The following is a 25,136-nucleotide window of genomic DNA, read 5'->3' as shown; positions in this document are numbered from 1 at the left end:
AATGACATAATTATTTTTATTTTAAAGACGTAATTATTTTTATTTTCATAATATAATAATTTTTTATTTGAATGATATATTTATTTTTATTTTCATCACACATTTACTATGTATTTATTTATTATTATTTTTTTGTTAAAATATAACTCAGGTATGTTCTCAGATTGTAAAAACATATAAACATCCTCCGCTGGAAAAAAAATCCTATTAACACACTTTGTTTTTGTTTTAGAAAAATGAAAATTTCAGAAAATGCCCATATGCATAGTTATATATTATTATATATTTTTCAGAAAATTACATTTAATCGATCGACGCAGGATGAAAATAAGATATTTGTGATAATTTTTACATGATACCTTAGAGCATGGCATGAAAACCATTTATTCGGTTAAATTTACTTTTCAGTTTTGTAATTTTTTATTAAATGTGTGGAAATAAGATCTACAATTTCAAAAACCAACATTTCCGGTAAATCGTACCCATGGGAACGAAAAAATAAACAAATGAATGATATAAATACTGTATAACTTGGTTTCATTAATCAAAATTTATGTTGTTTTTTTATTTACCAGAAATACCATTACCATAGAGTTCGGTAATTTTACCAGAATTTTTTCTCAGCGCACTATTAAATAATTTCAGAAAATATTATGCCGCGAGAAATTTTATGTGAAACCATTTTAATTTGAAAGAGAAGGTGTCACATTTTTTACAAATGTTAGCTACGATTCAACTCATTAAGAAAATAATGGAAATTTCATGTTTATAACACTAAGTTGGTGACTATGTCATGTTGATCTCTTAAATAATCAAGTAGACATTTCAATGATTTATTTTAAGAGGTTTACAACGAGTAATTTTAGTTGCTGTCCTACCTTAGTTATGTACTTGCATGCTAATCACTTGTCAGAGCTGAAGGTTTTTCAGTGATTTTTAGGTAGGTATCTGTACCCTATTTTATCACAGTCTGAGTCATTTTCCACTAAGTGTTCCTGTCTTTAATTTACTGAAAATTATTAACTTTGAAAGGGAAGACGTATAAATTTCTACACTGAGAAAAACATTGTGGTATAAGCCACCAGAATAGGGTAAAATTAACAGTGAAAGAAAGCTAAAAAGTTAGGCAGTTTTTACCGAAGCTCCTTGGTAATGATTTTGGTAAAATGAGCAATAAAATATAATTTTATAACCTGTGATAAATTTTGGTAAAATTTTGTAATTTTATTATACCTTAGAAATGGTTTGAATGGTTTTAGCATGGCATAAAACGAATGAATGGCTTTAGCATGGCATAAAAACCATTCATTCGATTAAATTTACTTTTCAACTTTGTATTTTTTTTAATTTTCACTACATGTATGGTAATAGGAACTGTAATTTTGAAAACCAGAATTACCGGCAAACAATTACCATATAAACGTAAAATGGCCAAATTAGTGGTTTAAATACCGTATAATTTGGGTTTTTTTTGGGCCAGGTTTTTTTTTTTTTCACCAGAAATGTAATTACTATTCAGTAAGGTAATTTCACCAGAATTTTTTCCTCCGTGTATGAACGTTAAGAAACAACATATTCAAATAAGCGAATAATTTATTCGTCCCCTTCCCCTGTTGTATGGGTATTCTGAAAAATTTCTGACTCGCCGCCGTGAAAGGTCACCCCCTCGAGGAGAGGCAAGTTTGCACCGACAGGTGACAGTCCAGCAGCCCGGCGAAGCATCAACATATTGAGATAAATGAAAATTTCCTGATCACTTTACGCAACTGGGGACTATTGTTATATTAAGCTCAAAACAAATCAAGTTGACATTTTAATAATGTCGTAATGTATTTTGCAGATCAATATTTTTCTGGAATCAGTTTTATCTGAAGCAGTTAGACATTTTAGGAGGGATTTCTATTTAATTACCTGAGAAAAAATAGACATGTTTTTGTAGTTACATTTTCTGTTCAAAATAAGCTACTGAAAACTATGATATATTTACACATTGAGTAGACTAATATCTTTTTCTTTTGTATCGTTTGTATCCCAAATATATTTAGGAACTTTGATATTCACTAAGCAAAAACAAATTACAGAATGAAAAATTTTCTGAATAAATTGTCCAACTTGTGATCATGTCGTATGAAGAAAGTAACTAATTAGTCAGACACTTTAATTACTTTTAAAGTATTTTTCAAAAGAAAATTATTGTTGTTAATCAGGCATTCAGGGCATTTTAACAAAAGTTTTAAAATTATAATAATTGATAGAAGACCAAGTAGAAATGATGGAAAATTATTTTTCAAAAAATGTTTTTTTGATTCTCCGCAAAATTTTCGGACAAAAATTCTTAAAATACTGTTTGATATAAAATACTTCAGTGAAAAGGGCCAGAAAAATTATTTAATTTGTCACAATTAATTTCCTGCCATGTTCGTATTTATTTTAAACAATTTATAGTTTTTGTAATTCAGCAAATTTTGTTATATTTTATTCCCATCTTTAAATTAGTTATTTAAATCAAATCAACTAACGTAAAATGAGTCAAGTAAAAACAATAAGCATATTGTACCTTAGATACATTTTATTTTTTATTTAGGCGACTTTTAATACACAAATAAATCAATCTAAAAAAAAAGAATAAAAACATTTATGTGAAACGTTTGCTTATGGGGATGTGATAGTATAAACAGAAAGGGAAATTATTACCTATTTTTATTTTAAGAAGATTATAGAATGTGGGAAATAAACAATTAAATAATAGGGTTATAACAATTTTAATGCGAACTAAATCACACAATGTTTGGAAAATAATCACATTTTTAAAAATTCCTTAAATAAAAAGAGCTTTTAACATTTTAATATGTAAGTAAAATAAAAAAATAATCTTTGCTTTATGTAATCCAGTAATTTTAAGTGAATTTTATTTTGCTAAATGTTTAGTTACACATCCCCTTCAATAAAAAGTAGACATAAATATAAACAAACATTGAAAATATTGTACATTATATGACAATATTTGAAAATATGAGGTAGTGCAATTTAAAAAAAAAGCATTTGCATTTTTATTTCTTACTTATTTTTGCCGTCAATTTGCTGCATGCCAAACCAGTATTACAAATTTGAATGAGATATATACCAAATAAAATAATATTTACTGAAATACTTTCTATTTTTCTCTAAAAAAATTACAGATTTCGGAATTATGAAGGACACTATGTTTTCAAGAAATTAGTTTAACTACAAACTTCTTTATAGCACTAACACTTTCTTGAAATGCAGCTGGTTTCATAATTGAGTTTTTTGCAATATTTTAAAAGCTAATTATTTAAAATGAATATGATAATATTGCACATCTATCTTTTTAATATCTTTTAAACATCGCGAATGCATAATTATGCCACATATATAATAAGCATAAGTGTTACATATGTACAGCAATGTACATTATACTTCAAATAAACAATAAAAATGATACAGGAAATTTCAATAAAACAAATGAGATGTCTTATTGACGCTTAAGAAATCGAAAATAAAGCTATTTTCCCCGTCTTCTGTTGTATTTAGCGTCATTCCTGAGTAATTGATGTAAGTGATGAATTGAGACATCGGCTTGTACTTATCATTTGATTTGGTTCTAGCTGCAACGTCTCGCCAAAGGCACAACGCTGCGTCAATTTCAAGATAAACTTAAAATGAATCATTTCTTTCATAAATATACTGTAAAAAATTCCGGGTCAAATTACAGTAAAAAGTTCTGGCACCCTCAATGCAACATCCGTAAAAGCCATTTTACCGTTAAGTCTATTTTTACCATAAAATTACAGTAATATTTATTTAGTTACAGTAATTCAGTGATTTTACCGTAAATAATACTGTAAAAATTACGATACATCAGATTTTCTGTTCCGTAAATTTTTACAGTAAAAATAAACTTTACGGTAAAAAATACTTGCACACTCAGTGCCCATATTTTTTACCGTAATTTGATCTAGAATTTTTTTTCAGTGTACTAGTTACCATACAATGCTCTGCTGTATAAACATTTTATACACACGTTTTCTGTCTTAGCAAGCAAGCGCAAACAATAGCAGTGTTTTTCACATCAACTGTCTGTGGCAAATGTTTAAACCATTATTAATTTGAAAACACTGAAAATTTCTAAAAATAGACTAATTTTGCTATATAAATTGTATACTATGAAACGCAAAGAACGAAAATTTAAATTGCTTTAAATATGAAAAACAAGTTTAATTTGTCAAGAAAAATGAATTTGATTTCATAGATTTTAATTAAATCGTTATTATTCGCACCTATTTTGATGAATTTTTTTGGTTCAAATGTTTAATTTTACATGACAATTGTAATTTGAAACAATAGAAACTGAATTTATAATCAATCACAATATTCATTCACTTTATATTCATTACATTTTTCACAAACTTTAAGTACTTTTTTCTGGTTGCTCGGAGATATTTGTGATACCCATGTGCACTAGCTCATTTCTAATTCCGGAAACAACTGCAATACTACTAAACCTTGAAACCAGTTTATAAGATTTCTAAGTTTTCAGAAGTTTATTTTAATTTGAGTTTACATTGAAAAAAAATTAAATAAGTTATTATTTTTCAATTTACATGAAGAAATGGAAAAATATTACTTGTAGATAATATAATGTGAGTTGAATGAATGAAAAAATTTGATCGAAATCGATTTCAGTCAAAGAATAATTTAGTTTGAAAAAAATTGAACAGAAAAATTACAACTCATTTACAAAAGTAATATAATTATAAAACTGAAACATAAGTTAACTTGAAAAAAAAAGTCATTTATAAAATTTTAACCCAACATTTCCTTATATTTCGAAACTGAATAAAACAATTTAAAAGTAAACAGTTTTAAAATTCTTGAATCAAATATATGATTATAGTTCAAAAAATTAAAATGTGAAATGAAATGTAAATAAATAATGTTAATTGACATAAGAGATTCTTTAAAATTCATATCGACTAAGTCTACAATGAGAGAAGATGACATAATGTTACTAGATTCTAACAGCCACATTTATACACAGAAGCAATTTTGATTACAATATTTACAATGGTCGAGATATGAAAATATTGGAGAAATCTTTGAACTTTTCTTTGACTTTAAAATGCTCATTTCATGAAGAGGTAATAAATTTCGAAAGTCATTTGGTAGGTAATAGCTGGTCAAGGATAACATTTCGAACCATGAAAAAAATATATGGCATAGTATGTAAAATCTTGCGCTAAAAATGCTTCTATTAATGACTGTACATATGAAGTCTGATCAGCAAACGTTACTTTAATTATTATGAAATGCATTTGACTTGCATTTAAGGGCTTCAAGTCTAACCTTATCACCCAAAAATAAAACACGTTATTTATCTTTAACGATGTTTCAATTTTAATTTCTAATGTCACGTAAGGGAGACTTTGCAGATGGTGTGTATTGCTGCACATGCATGAGAAAAAAATAGTGTAGGTGAACGGATTGCAGCAGAAGAGCACAGACTTGCTCATTAGTCATCGCTTTGAAAACCCTTATACGGATGTTACTGCACTCATTGCTTGTTCTCGGATTTTTCTTTCTCGTATTTCTTCTTGAATATTTATATCAGGTCGACAGAGGGCTTTCATCCGCTAAAAGAATAATTAATTATTATTAGAATTTTATTAAAATACAAGTTAAGCATAAAAAGTCAATTTCTCTCACAATGCAAAGATTCTATATGACTCTGTATGAAAGCTTGATATGTTAAAATGGATGCTATGTTAGAGATAAAAACCAAAGCAGCAATGGCCAACAATAATATGATAGCACACAGTCACCCCACACAGAGAAAAAAAATGGTAATACCAGAATATGGTAAAATTTACAGTGTTTCTGGCTATTGGGGAACAACATTAATATCGGTAATATTTACCGACGTACTTTTGGTAATGATTTTAGTAAGATTAACACTAGAATATGGTTTTAATCATCTGTGATAAAATTTGATAAAAGTGGTAATATTTGGTAATTTTATCAGGATACCCTAGACTCAGAGCATGACATAAAAATCATTTTTTCGGTAAAATTGGCTTTTCGGTTTTGTATTCTTTACTTAATGTGTGGTAATAGGAACAATAATTTTAAAAATCAAAACGGTATATTAACGGATATTAACATATTAACGAAACAATTACCTAACGAATGATTTAAATATCGTATATTTTGGTTTTATAGACTAGAATTATGGTTTACTTTTACCAGAAATGTCATTACCATACAGTGCGGTAATTTTATCAGAATTTTTTCTCTGTGTCTCTTCGAAATGAACTAACTGAAAAACATGCTTTTTTTCACTGTAGTCGAAAAATATAAAAACTTAATAAAGCAGAACTCAACGTATAATATCAAAAAATATAAAACTGTTTTTAAGAAAGACAACAAAATGGTATTCAATATGGCGTTATTTATTGTATTGTTATTCTGAATAAACGTGTATAATATGCAGTGATATAACATTTTATTACTGTATTTTTTGATGCAAAAAGTGACCTGTTAACAGAGTCCAATCTATCTAAGGCAGTACAGAAAGTTTCTATACAAGTGTTAAGCTACTGTATAAGTGTTGATGTAACAATGAAGCACATCATGCTCATTCAATGTAGTACACATTTTTTAAAGTGATAAAAGCATTTGTAAGAAATGTAAAGCTTTGACAACATACCGGGTTTTTTTACCAGGTAAGACAGAACTATAATTACAGTAGAATTATTTTGGGGAATCATATCCTTCTATTATGAAGTTTTAAATCTGTCTACGATAAAAAATATTAAGTTTCGATTTAATTTTACGTTTTTTGGGTAACGATAAGGCGTGTAAACTTATTTAGAAGTACTAAAGAGATAATTGTTAAAAATTTTGAACATAAATAAATAAAATTTCATGCAAATGTGATATACATATAATTCTAGAATTGATAAAAAATAACCACACGCTGAATGATAGGTGTAAACGCTTAAAATGCTTGATTTTAAAATATGTCTTGATCAGCTATACGAATAGAATATTAATTTTATCCAGTAAAGTTTTAAATAAAGTGGTTTTCAATGGGAAAAGGTATTTGACCTCTTTCATGCCAAGCATAAAATTTTATGAAATGTAGTATTATTTTCATTGAATTATGTTTAAATTACATTCATTAAAACACACAAAAAAATTTTGTGCATGAAAAATAATATTTTATGTTAGAAATAAAATGGTGCATACATGCACCATTAACCAAATCAATAGGCAAATCATTTAGCATATTTTAAGTTAAGGAGAACTATTAACTATTAAAGAGCAGTACTATTAAGGAGTATTTATTTAGTACTATTTTAAGTTAACTAACGCAATTAAAAAAGTTCTCAACAGAAAGTGTTTACTCTAATTGAATTACTAACATTTTATAGATGTTTTCGTAACGCTTGACAATAGCAGAAAAATAAAATTAGTGAAAAATATACGTCACAGCTTTAATAAAAATCATTTATTGCAATGGTGCGTTTACCCACATTTGGCCGAAAGTGGAGCTTACCGCTGTTGTTATATGTTCTATAGATCTTTCCAATTTTACAAAAAGGTCACCTTTTTGCCAACTTACCAATTACATATTAAATTTCAGATTTTAACTATATTTTAAATACTAAAATTTTAATTAAGTGCATACATAAAGAAATAGATGATTACCAACTTTTCAGCGACAGTAAAATAATTACCTCTCTGAATGTGCCAGTCACAGTACAGTACTTGTAAATAGCATAAGCAGGTATACATAGCATGGAAGATAATCCCAGCAACCATCCAATAGCTTCGCCCCACCATGGATATTCATAAGATATATACTTTAGAGGTTTGTACTGCACTATACTGAACAGAAATACTCCCTGTGAAATTAAACATTAATATTTAAATGCAAGCAAAATTTATTTTCTTGATTACTCTCACAATAAATTGAAATGCAATCCCAGGTTAAAAGTAAAGAATTATTAAGATTTTTAAAATGTCTTGAAGCAATGAAACTATTATTATAAGTTATAAATTTAACTTAAAAATTTACTTTAGTGCCAAGTTTTAAAGTTTTAATTTACTGACTAATTGTAAGTTTATTTTAATAGCTATCTGACTATATAATGTTTAACTTATTATATTTAAACTTATATGTATTTATTTATATGTAATCCCACAAAGTCTTTTATAAGCCTATTATTGGCTTGGCTTATTAAATTATGAAAATAAAAAGTGAGTTTTAAAATAAGTATTTGAGTATCTATAAGTAAACGCGCATTTCAAGCTATGATCATTTTTAGGCTAGCATTTTGACTCATTGTTTAAAATAAAAAACTTATGGAAAATCTTTTTTTTTCTTAGTTTTTATAAGCATTAAAAGCTCATCCTTTTACCAAAAAAAGAAAAAAGGAAAAAATTTCAATTAACGTCTTCTTTTAGCGTGGAAATTTTTTTTTTAAAATCTCGAATGCATCGACTTTAAATCTCCATAATATTAACAGAATTTAAAATAATGTATAAACTTACCCCACAGACGCAAGGTGTGAAAAACACCCAACACAGTTTCCACCAGAAGCAAGGATAATAGCCTAACATATCACGAAGATTATCATAATAACGGTTGACGCCTAAGAAAAAATATTATAATTTGTTTAAAAGACCAAAGCATATAACACTACACTATAAAAAAAATATCTGTTAAATTTGCAGAAAAAAAAAACTGTCTGTTTATGTGTCAGTATAAAACCATTTATTTCAGAGAAAATAAAGAGCTTTTTAAAAACGGAAGCTTCTTTTGTGAGCAGATTAGTACTGTTATTTCAAAAAACAGAAATCTGCTATTTTAACAAACAAACTTCGTTATTTTAGCAAACAAACTTTGTAATTTTAACAAACAAACTTTGTTATTTTAACACACAAACTTTGTTATTTTAACACACAAACTTTGTTATTTTAACAAACAAACTTTGCAATTTCAACTGTTATTTTTTTAAAAAAAAACTCGATGTAATAACTATGTCAAAATTGTGGTCCGTGCAAGCTCAGAGCAAAATTCTCATGACCACTCAACTCCAAGACTCGAGCTCGGGTCATCATGCGAGCACTCTGTCCCCTGAGCCACGTTTGCTCTAGTGCTTGATTATTTCATTTTAAGTCGTGGAACAGCCGACCCAATTTTTGGGTTTACGACTAATAATGTTCAACTCCGTGGCCTTGTAATTTTGAACGCAGTCCAGAAGATAAAGGAGCTCCTGGATCAAGTATCGAACGAATATCTCATTTGCCTTCGTGGAGGACTTTTCGATGGAACTAACCCGCATTTGCGTTACATATAGGGGGAAACCTCCCACTGTTAGCTTAACGTCAAGAGGACTCTAACTCATGATCCGTCTACCACTGAGGATATTTTACGTCAGCACTGTGGTCGGTGCGAGCCGGGGGCGGAATTCGTACCAGCTAGCCGTCGCTGGGATTCGAATCCGGTTCACCTCATTGAACGGCGAGTGCTCTATCCCCTGAGCCACCACGGCTCTTAGTGCTTGGTTATGAAGAAAAGTCTTAAACTGTCTTTATTTTAAAAGTCTTACTTATTGAAATTACTTTTACGTGTAAAAACGTTTAAAACTACATTGGCCCACCCTTATAAAAATGTCTGGCAATTTAAACCAAATTCAATTCCGGCAATTCAACCGAAAAGCTATATTTAAAAATAAATAATTATCAGGTAGAGTATCAATTCGGCAATGAAGTCGAATCAGAATTATATTTATATGATGTTCAGAACCATAGAATAATTTCCGAAAAAAAGTTAGATTAAGTATAGAAAATTTGAAGAATTTGAAAATTTAAATAGATTTGAAAAAAAGGTAAAGTTATCTTACGATAAGCAAAACTGCATGGCTTAAACAAGAATTTGAATTGAAAGTTTTAATCCGTTTATGATTAGGATGAAAAATTACATCCAAGTTTCAAATCGTATTTAGACATTTAACAAAATATAATTAAATTTGCATGCATTCCAAATTTACTTTTTAAGGGAATTTTCATGTCACCGATATAGCGACGTCCCGCTTTTTACGACGTTTTTGTCCTGTCTGACAAATGTTGTTAAATCGAGGCTCTATTGTATAATTTTTTATCCTATAATAAAATATTATATTATTTACCATATGACCAAGAGATGGAGGTTACTTCGAAAAATATTAAGAAAAGTAGTGAGATCCCGCTCGCAGCATAGTAATCAAATAACTGGAACACATACATTCCACCCTAAAATGATATAATTAAGGAAAAATTACTAAAAAGAACTAAAAATAAAAGAGAAATTTAAGATCACACTTACAAAGGAAGTACATCTGTGGTAAATCCTTACCCCATCTCAAGCTTTTGACCATGCTCTATAATTTAATTTCATTTCAATAGGATTTTTACAAATATGTACTTCCCTTGTTAGCGTATTTACATACACAGTTTGCTTCAAAATGACCTCCTTTAATGCTTATTTTTAGAAACCGTATTTCAAATAAAGTCCAAAAAAGTATACTCAATAGAAGTAACAAATTGATATTAAAAAGAGGAAAAAACAAATACGGTATCAAAATGTAGCAAAGCATTATTGAGGAAGACGGGATTGAAAAAATCTAGTTCAGCTTGGTTGTCAAAGAAATCAGAGAGCAAGTTGAAAGGCTATTGTTAGAAATACCTTCAACTTTCTTCCGACAATCAAACTGGTTTTAATTTTTTTCACCATGCGTGTTTCATTTGTTAATTTGGCAGGCATTGATGGCGTATTTGTTTCTTTATTAATTAAAAATTTGTTTGGTACCACAAATTGTGCGTAATGTATAGACAAGGATTTTAAAAACTCACTACAGTGATTACTAAACACCTTATGTCCACTAACTAGAGAATTCAAAATCACGAGTTAATTCTCATGCGCTACTACGAGTATTCTTACAACATAACTCAAATATTTCTAATTTACGAGGTTTCGATAACTTTTGCCAAATAGTTTGTAAACAATGAATATTGATTGGAACATAAGCTTCATACATTGCTGGCTGGAGTATTACTGGTTCAGCAGTAGCTATAATGAGCATAGTATTTTTCAAGAGCACATTCAATATTTATATCAGCAATGGGCGTTTTGTATGAGCAGTTTACTCTGAGCACAATCAATAATTGTAAAAGAGACTAAAATACTGAATAATTTTAAATCTTTTAATGATAAAATCCCATAGAATTACGCACATATTGTTTGAATCTTCTATCCGAATCCCTACGCAAGATATTTGTATTTTTGGATGCTTTTAAACTTGTTAAATGAATCAAACAACTTGAAATTTAAGTTATTAAACCTATCCCTTAAACGTATAAACACCAATAGTTTTAATGTGTTTAGTGTACGAAAAATTCAAAAAAAGTGCATAAAATTTATTTTTAAAAAAATATTTTCTATCTTTTTTAATTTATGCGTCTGAAATAGAAATATTTTTTCACATTTGAAAAAATGAGAATGAAGAATAGAAAGAATGAATATCTTTTTTTATTTCATTTACACATTCACTAGCTTATATTTTTTATGCATATATTAGTAGATATTATGTCAAACATTCTAAACGAAAATTTGAATTTTGAACAAAAATTGGCATTTTCATCACCATCTTTAAAATCTATACTTTTTTTAAAAAGAGATCTCTTTTTTATTTTATGAGTAATGTGTTTTAATAGTTCAAAAATAAATATTTAGTTCTACAATCCTATGAGAAACCTAGTGATTATAATTAGGCCCTTTTCTCTTTATACTTAGGAAGGCTTTTGCTTCTAATAGTATATTCTAAATGAATAAACAATGCGACTCCCCCCCCCCCCCAAAAAAANTTTTTTTTTTTTTTTTTTTTTTTTTTTTTTTTTTTTTTTTTTTTTTTTTTTTTTTTTTTTTTTTGAAATTTCAAAGTAAACTTAACCAGAAAAATTAGTTGGAAACATGTAAAATTAATTTAGCAAGATTTGTAACATCCATCTGGGAGTGAGAACATATTTAGTATAATATATCGCAATATTGTTGCAGGAATTTTTTGAAGTGCTCTAATAGTTATTTAAAATTTTTCAGTCCATAAAGGCAGAAAAAACTATTTCACTCCAGTTAACCATTTTAAAAATCGCGTCAAATACGAAGTAGAAAAAAAATCACATGTTAGAAATCTCAACTCAATATTTAAGCGAGGGAAAAATAAAAACTTTTCCGGAATCCAGGGAATCACTATGGAGAGAAGAGGGTTTAAATACTTGAAAATCTGTATAACAGGAAGAAAAAAGAGGAGTTAGAAGGTTGTTATTAAAAACATCTTAAAGTTTATTCCGTTAATCAAACTAGTTTTGATGTTCTTAATCTCACCTTCTTTAATAAACGACTCGTCAGATTTTGATATTGTCTTTTTATTCTCGCTTAAATATTAAATTGAAAATATAAGGGTACATAACTTTATATCAGGGATTTTAAAAATACATCCTAAATTTTATGCGTTATGGAGCATTCCGTTTATAACATTGGTTGATAAATAAAACCACAAAAGTAACAGTTCGAAATAATTTATATAATTCTTACTTGCGTAACAAAACAAAGTCCCATGATGTAGGATACAACGCAAACAAAAGCTATGAACAGTTCTTTATGAGGTCTTAATTGTCTTGGCCACTCATCAACAACTGCAGTAATAAAACCTTCCATCGTACAAAACTGCAATAAGAAAAAATTTTAGTCTAAATCTTTTCTTAAATAAAAGCATTGATTTGCTTTCCAAATCCAACTAAAAATAAAATATTTAGATTTTATGCTTCGTAGTCTTAAAAATATCAATTTATAAATGATTTATTAATTAGTTTATAGTTACATTAAAATTATATTTTTTGATCATTTTTTATAAAAGTTTTGTAGGAAAAAATCATATTTTTGACGTATAAAAAATTTTTATTTAAAGAAATAATTTTTTTAAATGCTTTTAAATTTTTTTCCAGTAAAGAAAATGAAGGATGCGTTTTCTTTTTAAATGAATTAAACTATTATTTCCTTTAATTAGTAAATTCCTATTTAATGTTAAAAATTATTTAATCTGAAGCCTTTTCTATGCATTAAAATTTATTATTTGAAAAAAAAATACATACCTTTTGAAAGACAATTTTCCCAGTGGTGTATGAGTCTGACTTACCTTTTTTTATCCAATGAATTATTTAATTAGAACATATACCAGCATGAAATACATAATCAATATCTTGAAATTAATTTTAAAAATGCTTGTTTTTTTATATTTTTTAATTTCAGAAAAAAAAGAAGAGGCCTTTCATAAACAATTTATCAAAACTAATAATTTATTGAACCTGAGCTTTAAAACTTATAAATGAACATTCGTTTTTGCAATTTATTCTAATCTTCAAGGATTTATTTAAATAAAATACTTTCCAAGGGCAGTTAATTTTTTATCTTTGAATAATATTCATTTTATTTCATTTATAAGAGTAGAAAAATAATCTTGTTTATACCTGACTGTCAAGACCCAGCATTAATATCATTAAGAAAAAGAGCACAGCCCATAATGGTGATATTGGTAATTTCAAAACAGCAGAAGGATATGCTAAGAATGCTAAACCAGGACCTAAGGAAAGAAAAATAGTTATAAAATTATGTCACTATTTCATAATTATTTGTCACTATTTGTATATTTCAACTAAGAAAAAAACCTCAGGAGACATTTTTATGAATTTAAATATTTTACAATTTGTCAGTTATATCTCAGAGGGGAAAAAATGAAGGAAAATGCATTTAGAGGCAGTAAAATACATCTGGTACGTTTGGGATGTACATCATTTTATGTTGCGTCAAAGCAGTACGTGTCTCCAAGCGTTTGGTCAAACTTTTGAGCATCTCCTGCTATAGTCTTGGTCATAAATGTGTAAAATCTGTGGAAATAAAGTAAAATTAAGATGAAATTGAGTGACGTTTGTTGATTGTCCTGGCTTTGAAATTCCCCATATTATACATCCACTGATAAATAGATCAAGTTCTGAATATCTAACCATTAACTTCTACGGAACCACAATTACGCGATTCTCCCTTCATGGCTCACGGTATGAGGTGAGCCTTTCTGACTCTAACAGCCCAAGATCATACGAACATGATCTCAATTCGGCACTCTTGTATCATATGTTGTATTAGTACTTATACGTGCTCTTTAGTACGTATAAACTCGGAGCGTGCGGAATTAGGAAAGTGATTCTTTCTCCTTATGTGGTCTTAAAACAGCTAAACTCTCTTATTTCCGAAAAGAAGAATCTGAAAACAAAATATCGGATGTAACTCACTAGTAATGTAACTCACTTTTGGAGTGATAAAGGTGTCAAATGGGCATCGATAAATGCCCTTATATTAGTAATTTTTATCCAAATAGTTTCTTGAAATTGTATCAATGATGTACCAAATTGGCACACCAAATAATTTGTTGCATAAATTACTCTGGGAGGTACTTGACAATTCACCTTATAGTTTCGATCTTGCTCTCCGTGATTTCCTCGTATTTCGGGGCATACCACTGTTTCAGTTTTGATATAAAAGTATTCTGTATCATATTTATGTAGTCATAAAAAATCTTAATTTTGGGAAAATATTAACAATTTCAAGTATCTATTTGAAATGAATATTCCATACAGAGAGGATTATTTGATCAACATTTCTTTGTTTTTTTTCCCAAATACAGTAGATTAAATTTAATAAAGTTGGCTCTCATAACTTCATCACTAAAGAAATTGTAAAAGTTGCATTTTTAGCAGTATAAAATTATTCCACACAATTTGAATATTTATCACGAATTTAAAGCTCATAATTTCAAAAAATAACTTCAAATAAATATTTATTTTATTATATTTCAATTTAACAACTATAAAGTCGAGCAGTAACCGGTAAATTGCTTAAATCATTAGCGGTAAATAACAATTGAAAAAAATATTTTATAGCAACTATTCTTCGAGAAAGCAGCAATCACAAAGAAACGGAATAAGAGATTGTTATAGGAAAATGTTAAAATTATAAAATTTAAAAAATAAAAATATACCAATATTTTAAATAATTCACAGACATTATATTCAGATTCTTTTCCTCCTTGGCTTATTTTAATATCATACACATATTAATGGATATCATTTATTTAACTGGATTTATTTTGAGAAAACTACTGGGCTTTCAGAGTAAAATATTTTTCAGTAATTTCTAGGAAAAGGAAAAATATTTGACTAAAGTTTTCGCTCTTAAAAGGAAAAAAATCCTTTTGACTTGCATTTAACCAAATGAAGCGTATATAATTTTTGTGTAATTTGTAAAGACTTGTTTTCAATATTTTATCATCATTTTGGGGAAAATGTGAATTCATGTTGTCTCTCGAGTTTTAAAGGAAATATTCTGATGTTCACTGTGGAATTAAGCAATATATTATTGCTGCGCTTTGTTACTTATGAATGCCAGTTATGTATTATTGCGTCTTATTTACCTGAAGCAGCTACCTCACTGACAGGTTTGTTTTGTTCGTGTGCCATGAATCCAACTACAGAGAAAATGACAAAACCAGCAAACATTGATGTACCACTGTTAATGCAGGATACTATCAAAGAATCCCTTTAAGACAAAACATGAATTATATTAATAAATTGATTTTAACAAAGAGCCGAATAAATAATTATATACAGGGTGTTCTGTAAAAACCCAACATAATATATAATTTTATAATTCTTATAAAAATAATAACATAATAGTATTTACTTTAAGGGTTACAAATTAACATATCGAGGAAAATAAAACCAAAAATATTTCATAGAAGTTTTTTACAGAAAAATTGTCCATTTCAAATAATATTTCGTTCAATGTAAATTAAAAATACAAATAAATGTATGTACAAAATATCCATTCATTTCTAATTTTTGGGATCATTTTTATCTTACGTGTTTGATGAGTGTTGATATCGAATTCAAAATAAACTATCTATCGGTAAACCCATTACAAATAGTTTGGCACTGCCATCTGGAGTGTATATTGAGAAATAAGCATGATTCTGGACAAAAGAAATAGATTGTCTTAATTTTCTTAGCGCTTTATTTTTGAACACTCTAGCCCAGAAATATCATGGGTACGAGGAATAACGGGTGAAACTTCACCCCGTCTTTATAGTGGGAGCGAGATAGGGTGTTAAATGGCTTATTTGAGTTAACGGATGGTGAATTATTTCTTTTCTTATTGTATTTCTCACTTATAACAAGTGGAAAATACACATGAATGATGATTTCTTATGTCTAATTCAAGTGCTTTATAGACTCAAATATATCAAACTGTGGTGACTCTTTTATCTTTCTTTTATGAAAGTAGAGGGATATATTTATTTATTTGCATACATATAAGGGTTTCTTTTTAAAAACGAAGAATGGTTTAAAAACTTTTCAATTCATAATTTTGAAAAAGATGGTAAATATGTACAGTGTACTTAAAAAAATAATTACATGAATATATTTATAATATTTTTAACATATTTATAATATTAAATGAAATATTAATGATACAAAAAAATTTGTTCTTTTCTTAAAAGCTGGGAAATATTGTTCATGATTAAGATAATGTTACACGAGGCAAAAAAGAGATTTTTAAAAAAAATGATGCATGCACAGTTCAATATCAGATTGAAATCCAAGCATATTTTATTGAAATACTAGAATTATTAATAGGTTTCAAAGTAAAATCACGAAATCCTAAATTAACATGGAAACTAAAAATGCCTCTCTGCATCATCTAGAATAAAAATTGTTTTTTTCAATTTACAATAAAAAGAAAGTTATTCATTGTATCAAAAATTCAAAAATGCTAAAAATTAAATTTATTCATAAAATTTTTAATCGGGAAAAAATATTGTGTGACATATACTGTCAACCGGGGTAACTTTAATCACTTTTTCGTGTTTTTACTTACATATTAATTAATGAAAAATTAATAAATGAACTTTCAACGTTCAAATTGAGTTTCAAACAGTTAATAAAACCTAAGGAAGTAAACTGTTCAATTTTTTTTTTAAAAAATAATTCCTTTATTTATATTTTTTACTATTTTTTGAAATTTTTTATCCAAAGTAACCTTTGTTCAAAGTTTCGTTTCTGACCACTCACTTTCAGAAATTGAGTACTATTCCCATCTTAGACCATTGCAACCCCTTGCGCAAGACTGCTAATCAAATGACGCGAAAAATTGACAAGAACTTAGTTTACAGATTTAAACATTAAAAAAAACTATGTTTGAAAAGCATGAGAAAATGCCTATTTTTATTCTTATGACTTTCACATGCTAAATTTTTCATTCTAACTCGTTATCAGCTATCTCAGGGCCCTTGAAGTATTCTCATCTCATTAACTTGAGGGTATTTTTCATTTTTTGAGGTCAGCCCACTCGTAAATAGGATTATCTTTTCAATGGGCTTGATTTTATAGGTTATATTAATGAAAACTTTAAAATGTTACGTCAAAGCAAAAAAATAAAGAAAAGCAATTATTGGTAACATTGATAACAGGTCACCAAAGGTAACATTTTATTGCCTTCCTTTTTTTTTATCCCGTAACTGGATTCGTCTGCAATGGAAAGTTTGAATATAAACAGTTTACTTATCAAAACAAATGCTTCACAATAACTAAAGTGTCACCAATGACAAAATTTTTAATTACCCAAAACTATTAAAATACTCTTGTATATAAGGTATCAACTGTTTTTAAGCCTAAAACTGCCCTTAGGTCTTATTTCATTTGTTCAGTACAAAAATTAACGCATTTTTTTTTGTTTCGGACCAAAGTTGCCGCGGTTGACGGTACTAAACAGTATGTAGTTTCTTATTCATATTCTTAAAAAAATATTCATCAAAATTCTGAAAAAATTAAAATTTTAATTTTAAAGTGAAAATTCACATGAAGAAGAACACCACTATGGATTTAAAGGAAATAAAAAATTTATTAAAATGATGCTATTAATTCGACTTCTATGGGAATATTTGAGATTATATTTCTAAAAAAGCTGAAACTCACAAACCAGAATGTTATGACGCCTTCTGGATAAGGATGGAACAGGATTTCGTAAACTTTATGAAATATTTTCTCTTAACAACTTTTTCGAGGTTAACTTATTCATTATATTATTAACGTATACATTGCTTAATAATTAAATTTAAAAACTTTTAATCACATACTAATGTTTTTTCCGTTTCATGCTGAACCATGCCGAGAACTCTTGAAGAAGATGAAATTAAAAATGATGGCGAAATTAAATTTGAAGGTATTTCTTATAACTCCAGTGTTACCAACTACAAAATTTTCAAATTACCCAAAACTATTAAAATACTCTTGTAGTTGAGGTCCTTGCACCTTTTTACGATATCCTCATGCACGGAGTTGAACATTGGCAGTGGTAAACTCAATATTAGGTCCACTGTTCAACGATGGTTATTAAATAAGACATAAAATATCCCAGTCAATCAAGCAATTTAGTTTTTAGTGTTTTAAATCTCGCTTTTCTTGTTGATATTGTTCCGTGTTTCAATAACGTTTTTGCTTTCACCTCGCTTAAATGTTAAACCTTCGGAGCTGAATGGTTAATATTTCTTACTTCATTTTTAAAATAATTCTAAAAATATATATTAAAGGCGATGATTAAGGTCCACCCTATATGTAGTTCAAATCAATGGACGATCGTGTAGCTGGCTTTACAAATTGATACTAATTTTAATTTTAAATATTTAAGTTTTTTCATACCATGATCCAACCAAGAACTGTTATTTAGGTGTCTACAGCATTTGAAATAAGTCTCATCTGATTTTAGTAGTTGCTCATTCTAAAATATATTCTTCGAGAACGTAATTTTACGCTAAAAGATACTATTTAATTTAAAATATAATTCAATATATCTTTAATATATGTTTAAAAATATTTCGTTAATGCGTATGACTTCAGGTGATAAGATTCTGCGATGCTTTTAAATATATTTTTTTCTCTTTTCCTTTACTTATTTAAACTAAAATTATTTCTGTTATCCTTTCAATTTAAAGTAAATTTTTATTTCGAAGTAAAGATTAAACTTATTTGACACTTCTTTAACTGAAGAAAAATTGTTGTATTAAGTTCCTTTTCAAATTAAATAACTCACGTCATGATAAAAATTACCTACTAATTATATTACTACTTATTAAAAATTTAAATAATTCTTAAGGGAATATGCATTTTTACTATCTTGAGAATTTACGTCTCCATCAAAAATACCATCTTAAAAAGTAGGACAATTTTAAAAGTAATTAGTTGAAGTAAACATTTACCTTTTCTCTAATTTAATTTTTACCTGTAAACGTTATTAGAATACTTATTGTAGCTGCCTAATGCAATTAGAGATCCCAATCCAAGACCATAAGAGAAGAAAATTTGTGTTGCTGCATCAATCCATACCTAAGATTAAAATAATAATGAAACTCCATTTTCTTTCTATATATAATAAAAAATAATAATTTCGTCCCAAAGAAAACTTTTGCTTATTGCTTTGTGTATAGCTTTTGCTCATAATTAATTCAAGTACTAAGAAATTTGATTAATTAAAAGCTAAAAATTTAATTGATTCGCCACTTTTAGATGATTTAAAAACCCTTTATCTTCTTTTCACCCAAACAAAAGTGGAAAAACATTACATATTTTGTTTGGGTCAAAAATAACGCAAAGAATATAGTATTTATTTATTTATTTATTTAGGAATTTTTCTTCTATTTTTTCCCATTTCCTTCTTTTTTTTTACCCCATTTAAAAAAAATTGATTTGGATAGAAAATGTTTCCTATTTTTGTTCATAAGTATAACAAAGCTGATCCAACCACAAAATTATAATATAAAAAAACCTACCTAACAGGAAACCTAAAATATGATTTGATTGAAAAACCAATTAAATGAAGTTATGCATAATATAGTTAAGTGACATAAAAAGTTTTTAATTTTATTTGTTAACTTTTAATAATGATATAACGATAAAAATTTGGCTATTTTGGCTGAAAAGAAATGAAACATTTATTTAGCTTAATTAAATTGATAATTTTTGAAGCCAAAATATATTAACGGATTATCAAAAATTTCTAAATGAAATACATAGAAAATATTTATGACCTGTTCTATTATATTTTTTTTCAAATAAGAACAGTAGTAAAAGTCAACCAAAAAGCATTATGTTTGTTTTTTTTTTAAAAGTTAACAAGGATCTTTTTTGAAAAGATAGTTAATGTAAATATACAAGAAATGATTTGTTATTTTACTCAAAAAATCTTATATTGTTTATGCTTCAGTTTTCATTTTTTATCAATTATGTGGATGGGTAGTTAGTAAAAATATCTATAGATGGCGCTAGTAACTATCATTAAACCAAATGACTTCAATATGATTTATAAAAGAAGATAGAGCTTTAATTACTGCGAGACTAATGTTACAACTACGGATGACTGATTGAATTATACTTAAATTGAGCACTTCCTCACATCGAGGTCATAACTCAATGAGTTGATCGAGACCAAGTATTACAGGCATGCAATTTTAAACTCAGAAAATAAGGTGTCGAGAATGGAATATATTACTATCGTTTAATTACTCAGCTATTAAAATAGAAACAAATTTAAATAAGTGTAAATATTTTTCTTATAAACGCTTATCTTATTTTTGAAATCACATCTTTTAAGTTAGATTCAATACTTCTTTAGAAATGATCAGCATCAATTACTCAATAAACTAGTGAAAATAAGGTAATTTATTTAAAATATATCAACTTAAATTCTTTATAAATTATATCTAGAACTTTATTTAAAGTTGAAATTATGAAATGCCAAGTTAGTTCAGAAATATTGAGTCACTAATTTTCCGAAATCTTAATGAGCAAAAAACAATAATATATTGAAATTTAACTAATTTTAAATTATCTTTAAGGATTTCATAATATAAATATATTTTTAAAGTTCTAATTCTTTTTTAGCTGAAAATTAGTTCATAAACTAAGAACGCTCACTAACAATTAAATATTAAAAGCAGTAATTGGAAAACATTAAATCGATTATTATTCACATTAAATCGATTGCTATTTTGTTAAGTTCTTGTTAATTTCATAATAAGTGTTAAAGATGAATTCATAACCATATTTCAAAAAAAGAAAATAGTATTTTTAATATAAAATTATCTTGCAACATCTGAAAGGTGATAAAGTAGAGCAAAACTTATTTCATAGCTTACATATTAATTAAATAGCTAAGAATAATTAGGAAATATTGACAGAATTACTGAAATACATTATGAAAACGGAGATTGAAATCGTAATTTCCGTAATAAAAATAACTGAAATTTTATCTTTTGAATTTTAGACATGCTTTTTTCGACGTCATGTTTTAAAATTTAAGACAGGTAAAACTGGAATGCGGTTATAAAAAAATAAACTAAAAACAATTCCTTAAAAAAATATAGTTCCACATAAAATGTTTCTTGTGAGAACTTTTTTTAAAGAAAAATTCATTTTTAAAGCGAAAAATACGGTATAGCAAACTCTGATCCCGTACTCTCTCTCTTTTTCTTTGAAAAAGTAAAAAAAGCATTTAAAAAAAACTGCCAGCCATAAACCGTTTTCTATAAAAGGTTTTAGAAAATATAGATATTAAAAATATCAACAGATTTGAATCTTACTTGTTACTGATTTTGATATGATTTCTAGAAAAGGACGTTTACTAGTCATAAAACAAATAGTAATCATCTTTACACTATTTTATTTAATAATACATATATTTATAAGTGTTTGAAATTTTTTCTAAATTCATTTTACGTGAATATTGTAGTCGCATTAAACTTTCAAAAAAGTAAAAAATATTTTTTTTTCTGAAACGTACTGAAGTTTCTGAGTTAATTTTTTTTAAATTTTTAAGTGCATTTTTTAATTAATTATTAAGTAATTACAATACTTATAAAAACAAAACTTAGCACTTTTAAGTTTATTCCTACTTAAAACTAAATTCTCTAAAACTGTATTATTATGAAAAGTACGAAAAGTATGACTTATATAAACTATAGTAACATAAAACTATCAGAATATCTAATTAAAACTCTAATATTTCATATATTATCTAATTTCAAAAATATCTATTTTTTTAAACTATGATATTGCATTGAAGCTATAAAATCAAAATTAAAAAAATGTTGGAAAAACTACCAATATCATAAAATATTGCCTTTATTAATCAAATGCATGATGATCTGGATTTTATCCAGTACATTGATGACAATTCGTAATTTATCTATTAAATTAACAGTAAATCATAACAATTTTATATATTGTAAATGTTTGTTGAGCTCAAATTAAGGGATTGAAATCGCTTCAGATAATTATTTTGCTCATATTAATTAACAATCAACATACAATACCTGAGAATCCTTCAATTTCTCCATATTAGGCATAATGTAAAACCAAATACCAGCCCCAGCACCAGGGAGAGTTAACCCTCTGATGAGTAAAATGAAAAGCAATAAGTATGGAAATAGGGCAGTGAAGTAAACAACCTAAAAAAAGAAATATGTGAAATTTATAAACTCTATGGTTCTAGGAAAAATGTCAATTATTCCATTTTAAGTAAAATAAAATTTGTTCATAAACAAGAATAAACTAAAACAGGATCAAATGAGAAAAATTAGTGATACTGAAAACAAAAATAGAGCTAAAAATTGCATTATTATTTACATAAAATGTGAAATAGACTTATGATTTATGTTAACATAGATTATTATTTATATGTTGTAATTATAAAAAAATATCTAAAAAATTATTATGCTAGTTAAAACTATTTAGTGCAGTTTTTTCTTTAAAATTCTATCAATTCGTTTTATCACAGAAATAAAAATTCTATGTTAATGATAAATACAGATTCCCCTAACTTCATGCTATTTGATATCTGATAATTTTAGTTCATTATAATTCGAAATATGTGAGTTCACTGCATATTTTTTATCATTCTTGAAATGCCATTTTTGAAAAATGAGGATGAATTAGTTAATTTTTATCTTTAAAATAGAGAGAAGAATTGAATAAACTTAATTTTTTTTTCATTCATTTACCTTCTAAAAGACAAAACTGTAATTGTCCAATTATCGATTTTTTTTGTATACTGTAAGCCTATCTTACTTAAACTATACTGGGAAATAAATTTTTTGTTGCATTTATACAAATACTTAATATTGCCTAATTCCGGTGTGAGGATTTTAAACCAAAAATTACTTCTGCTCCTAAACCTACAGTTATTTTTATTCCGTTTTTTGTCGAAATGTACAAGTTTCAGAACGTTATAAATAAGAGGAGGTCGAGCAAATGTTGCGATAAACTTCTGGGCAAGTTTAGGGACATCATCAAGATTAAAATTGCTTGGGAATCCATTCCTTTAAATGTTATCATACGCCGTAAGAGGCGCTTCCTTATTATGACGTATTCAAAAGCACACGAAGAAACAGTTTATAGTAGGGAAGCTCTCCTAGCTGCGTATGACGACCCCTAGAAGTATGTCGCAACATTTACGAGACTATCTGCTATGTTTAGCATTTTTAAACTTGTACATTTTGACACTTAAAGTCATTTAAAGAAACTGTAACCTTAAGAGAGAAACCGGTTTCAGATTTAAAATCAGCCTTACGTAAGTATTTTAGATCTGTTAAAAAATATCATGCAACAGGCAAAAAAATTTCCATTACTATTGATCCTATTTTGAAATAAAACATGTATTGGTTTTCGTTTCTAATATTATTTATGTAATATTATAAATAGAAGGTCTGTGAATTTAACGACTGTGTATCTGACTACAATATGCGGAAAAACCTTCCAACCTTTATGCTAAGCTAATACTATAACTTTCTTAGGTTTCATTTTATTTATCTTAATATTTAATAGAATGTATGTTATTTTGTATCTTAAGTTGAACGCAGGGACAATGTAAAAAAAAAGTTAACGAAATAAATTGCTGCAAAATACTGAATAAAATAAATTTGTTAAAATTCCAGAAAAACTTCATTATTATTAAAAAAATGTGAAAACAAGAAAAAAATCTGCAACTTATATATTAATTATCAGTAATTAATCAAAAATATTAGTTTTAATTAGTTATGCTGTTTTAATATACATGACTTTTTCTCAAAATTACCTTTTTAAAACTTAAGTCGATAAAATATTAGACAAATATCACGTATAAGCAGATTTAGACCTTTAAAGAATTTATTCTTAAGTCAGGAGGACAAATTACGTTATTTTAAGATTAATATAGTACCCATTATATAATACCTATAATATAATATAATCCATTCTGTAATTAATTAATTTCAAATATATAATCTCATTTGATTTAAGCTTCCAGGAAAATTAATAATGTTAAAGAAAGTTATTTTTTACACAGTTTAAAATTAAACATTTGCTAAAATCTATTTAGCTATTATTTCTGGGGGGGGGGGTATAAGCAACATTTAATATGTATACCTTTCCAGTCCATTTTACTCCCTTCCAAATGCAGAAGTAGCAAAGAACCCATGCTAATGCTAACGTTCCTGCTAACGGCCACCTTACTTCACCTGCTTCGCCTAATCCACTGGTAATCTGAAGTACATTTCGCCTAAAAAAAATATGGCATTCAGAAGTGCTTTATATTGAAAAGAGGAAAAGCGAACAATCGAAAAGCTGTATTCTTCGAAAACATCAATATTTCGTGATTTATCAAAATTTTAGCTTATTTACATTATGTTTCAGCAAATATTTTCTATGTTACATAAAATTCATTAATATTTACAAGTGACCATATTCGATAATCATCATTATCGATAATATTATTGATATTATGATAATCAAAATTTATTATGGTTGATAATGATTCTTGTATTCAAAAACTACGGATGATATTCCCTTATTATCAATTTGATATTTATTATTGTCTATAATGATCGAGATTGTTATAGTAATTATCGATAATTATCGTATATTCGATAATTGCAGTA

At 27.1% G+C, this 25,136-nt stretch overlaps 1 protein-coding gene across 1 annotated transcript; it reads right to left on the bottom strand.

The window, feature by feature from the left end:
- Nucleotides 1-2,551: 2,551 nt before the first annotated feature.
- LOC107443763 (sodium- and chloride-dependent GABA transporter 1) lies at nucleotides 2,552-24,870 on the bottom strand. The gene is made up of 10 exons (XM_043044660.2): nucleotides 24,625-24,870; nucleotides 22,536-22,670; nucleotides 19,448-19,551; nucleotides 15,585-15,709; nucleotides 13,588-13,700; nucleotides 12,656-12,787; nucleotides 10,215-10,317; nucleotides 8,575-8,675; nucleotides 7,758-7,925; nucleotides 2,552-5,651 (listed from the first exon to the last, which is right to left on the bottom strand). The coding sequence occupies exons 2-10, from the start codon at nucleotides 22,566-22,568 to the stop codon at nucleotides 5,553-5,555; spliced, it is 978 nt and encodes a 325-aa protein (XP_042900594.1). The 5' UTR covers nucleotides 22,569-22,670; nucleotides 24,625-24,870; the 3' UTR covers nucleotides 2,552-5,552.
- Nucleotides 24,871-25,136: the final 266 nt, after the last annotated feature.

This window comes from Parasteatoda tepidariorum, chromosome X1 (assembly GCF_043381705.1).
Source record: "Parasteatoda tepidariorum isolate YZ-2023 chromosome X1, CAS_Ptep_4.0, whole genome shotgun sequence".
NCBI lineage: Eukaryota > Metazoa > Arthropoda > Arachnida > Araneae > Theridiidae > Parasteatoda > Parasteatoda tepidariorum.
Note: the sequence above shows the minus strand (reverse complement) of the source record. Positions and strands in the feature narration are given on the sequence as shown.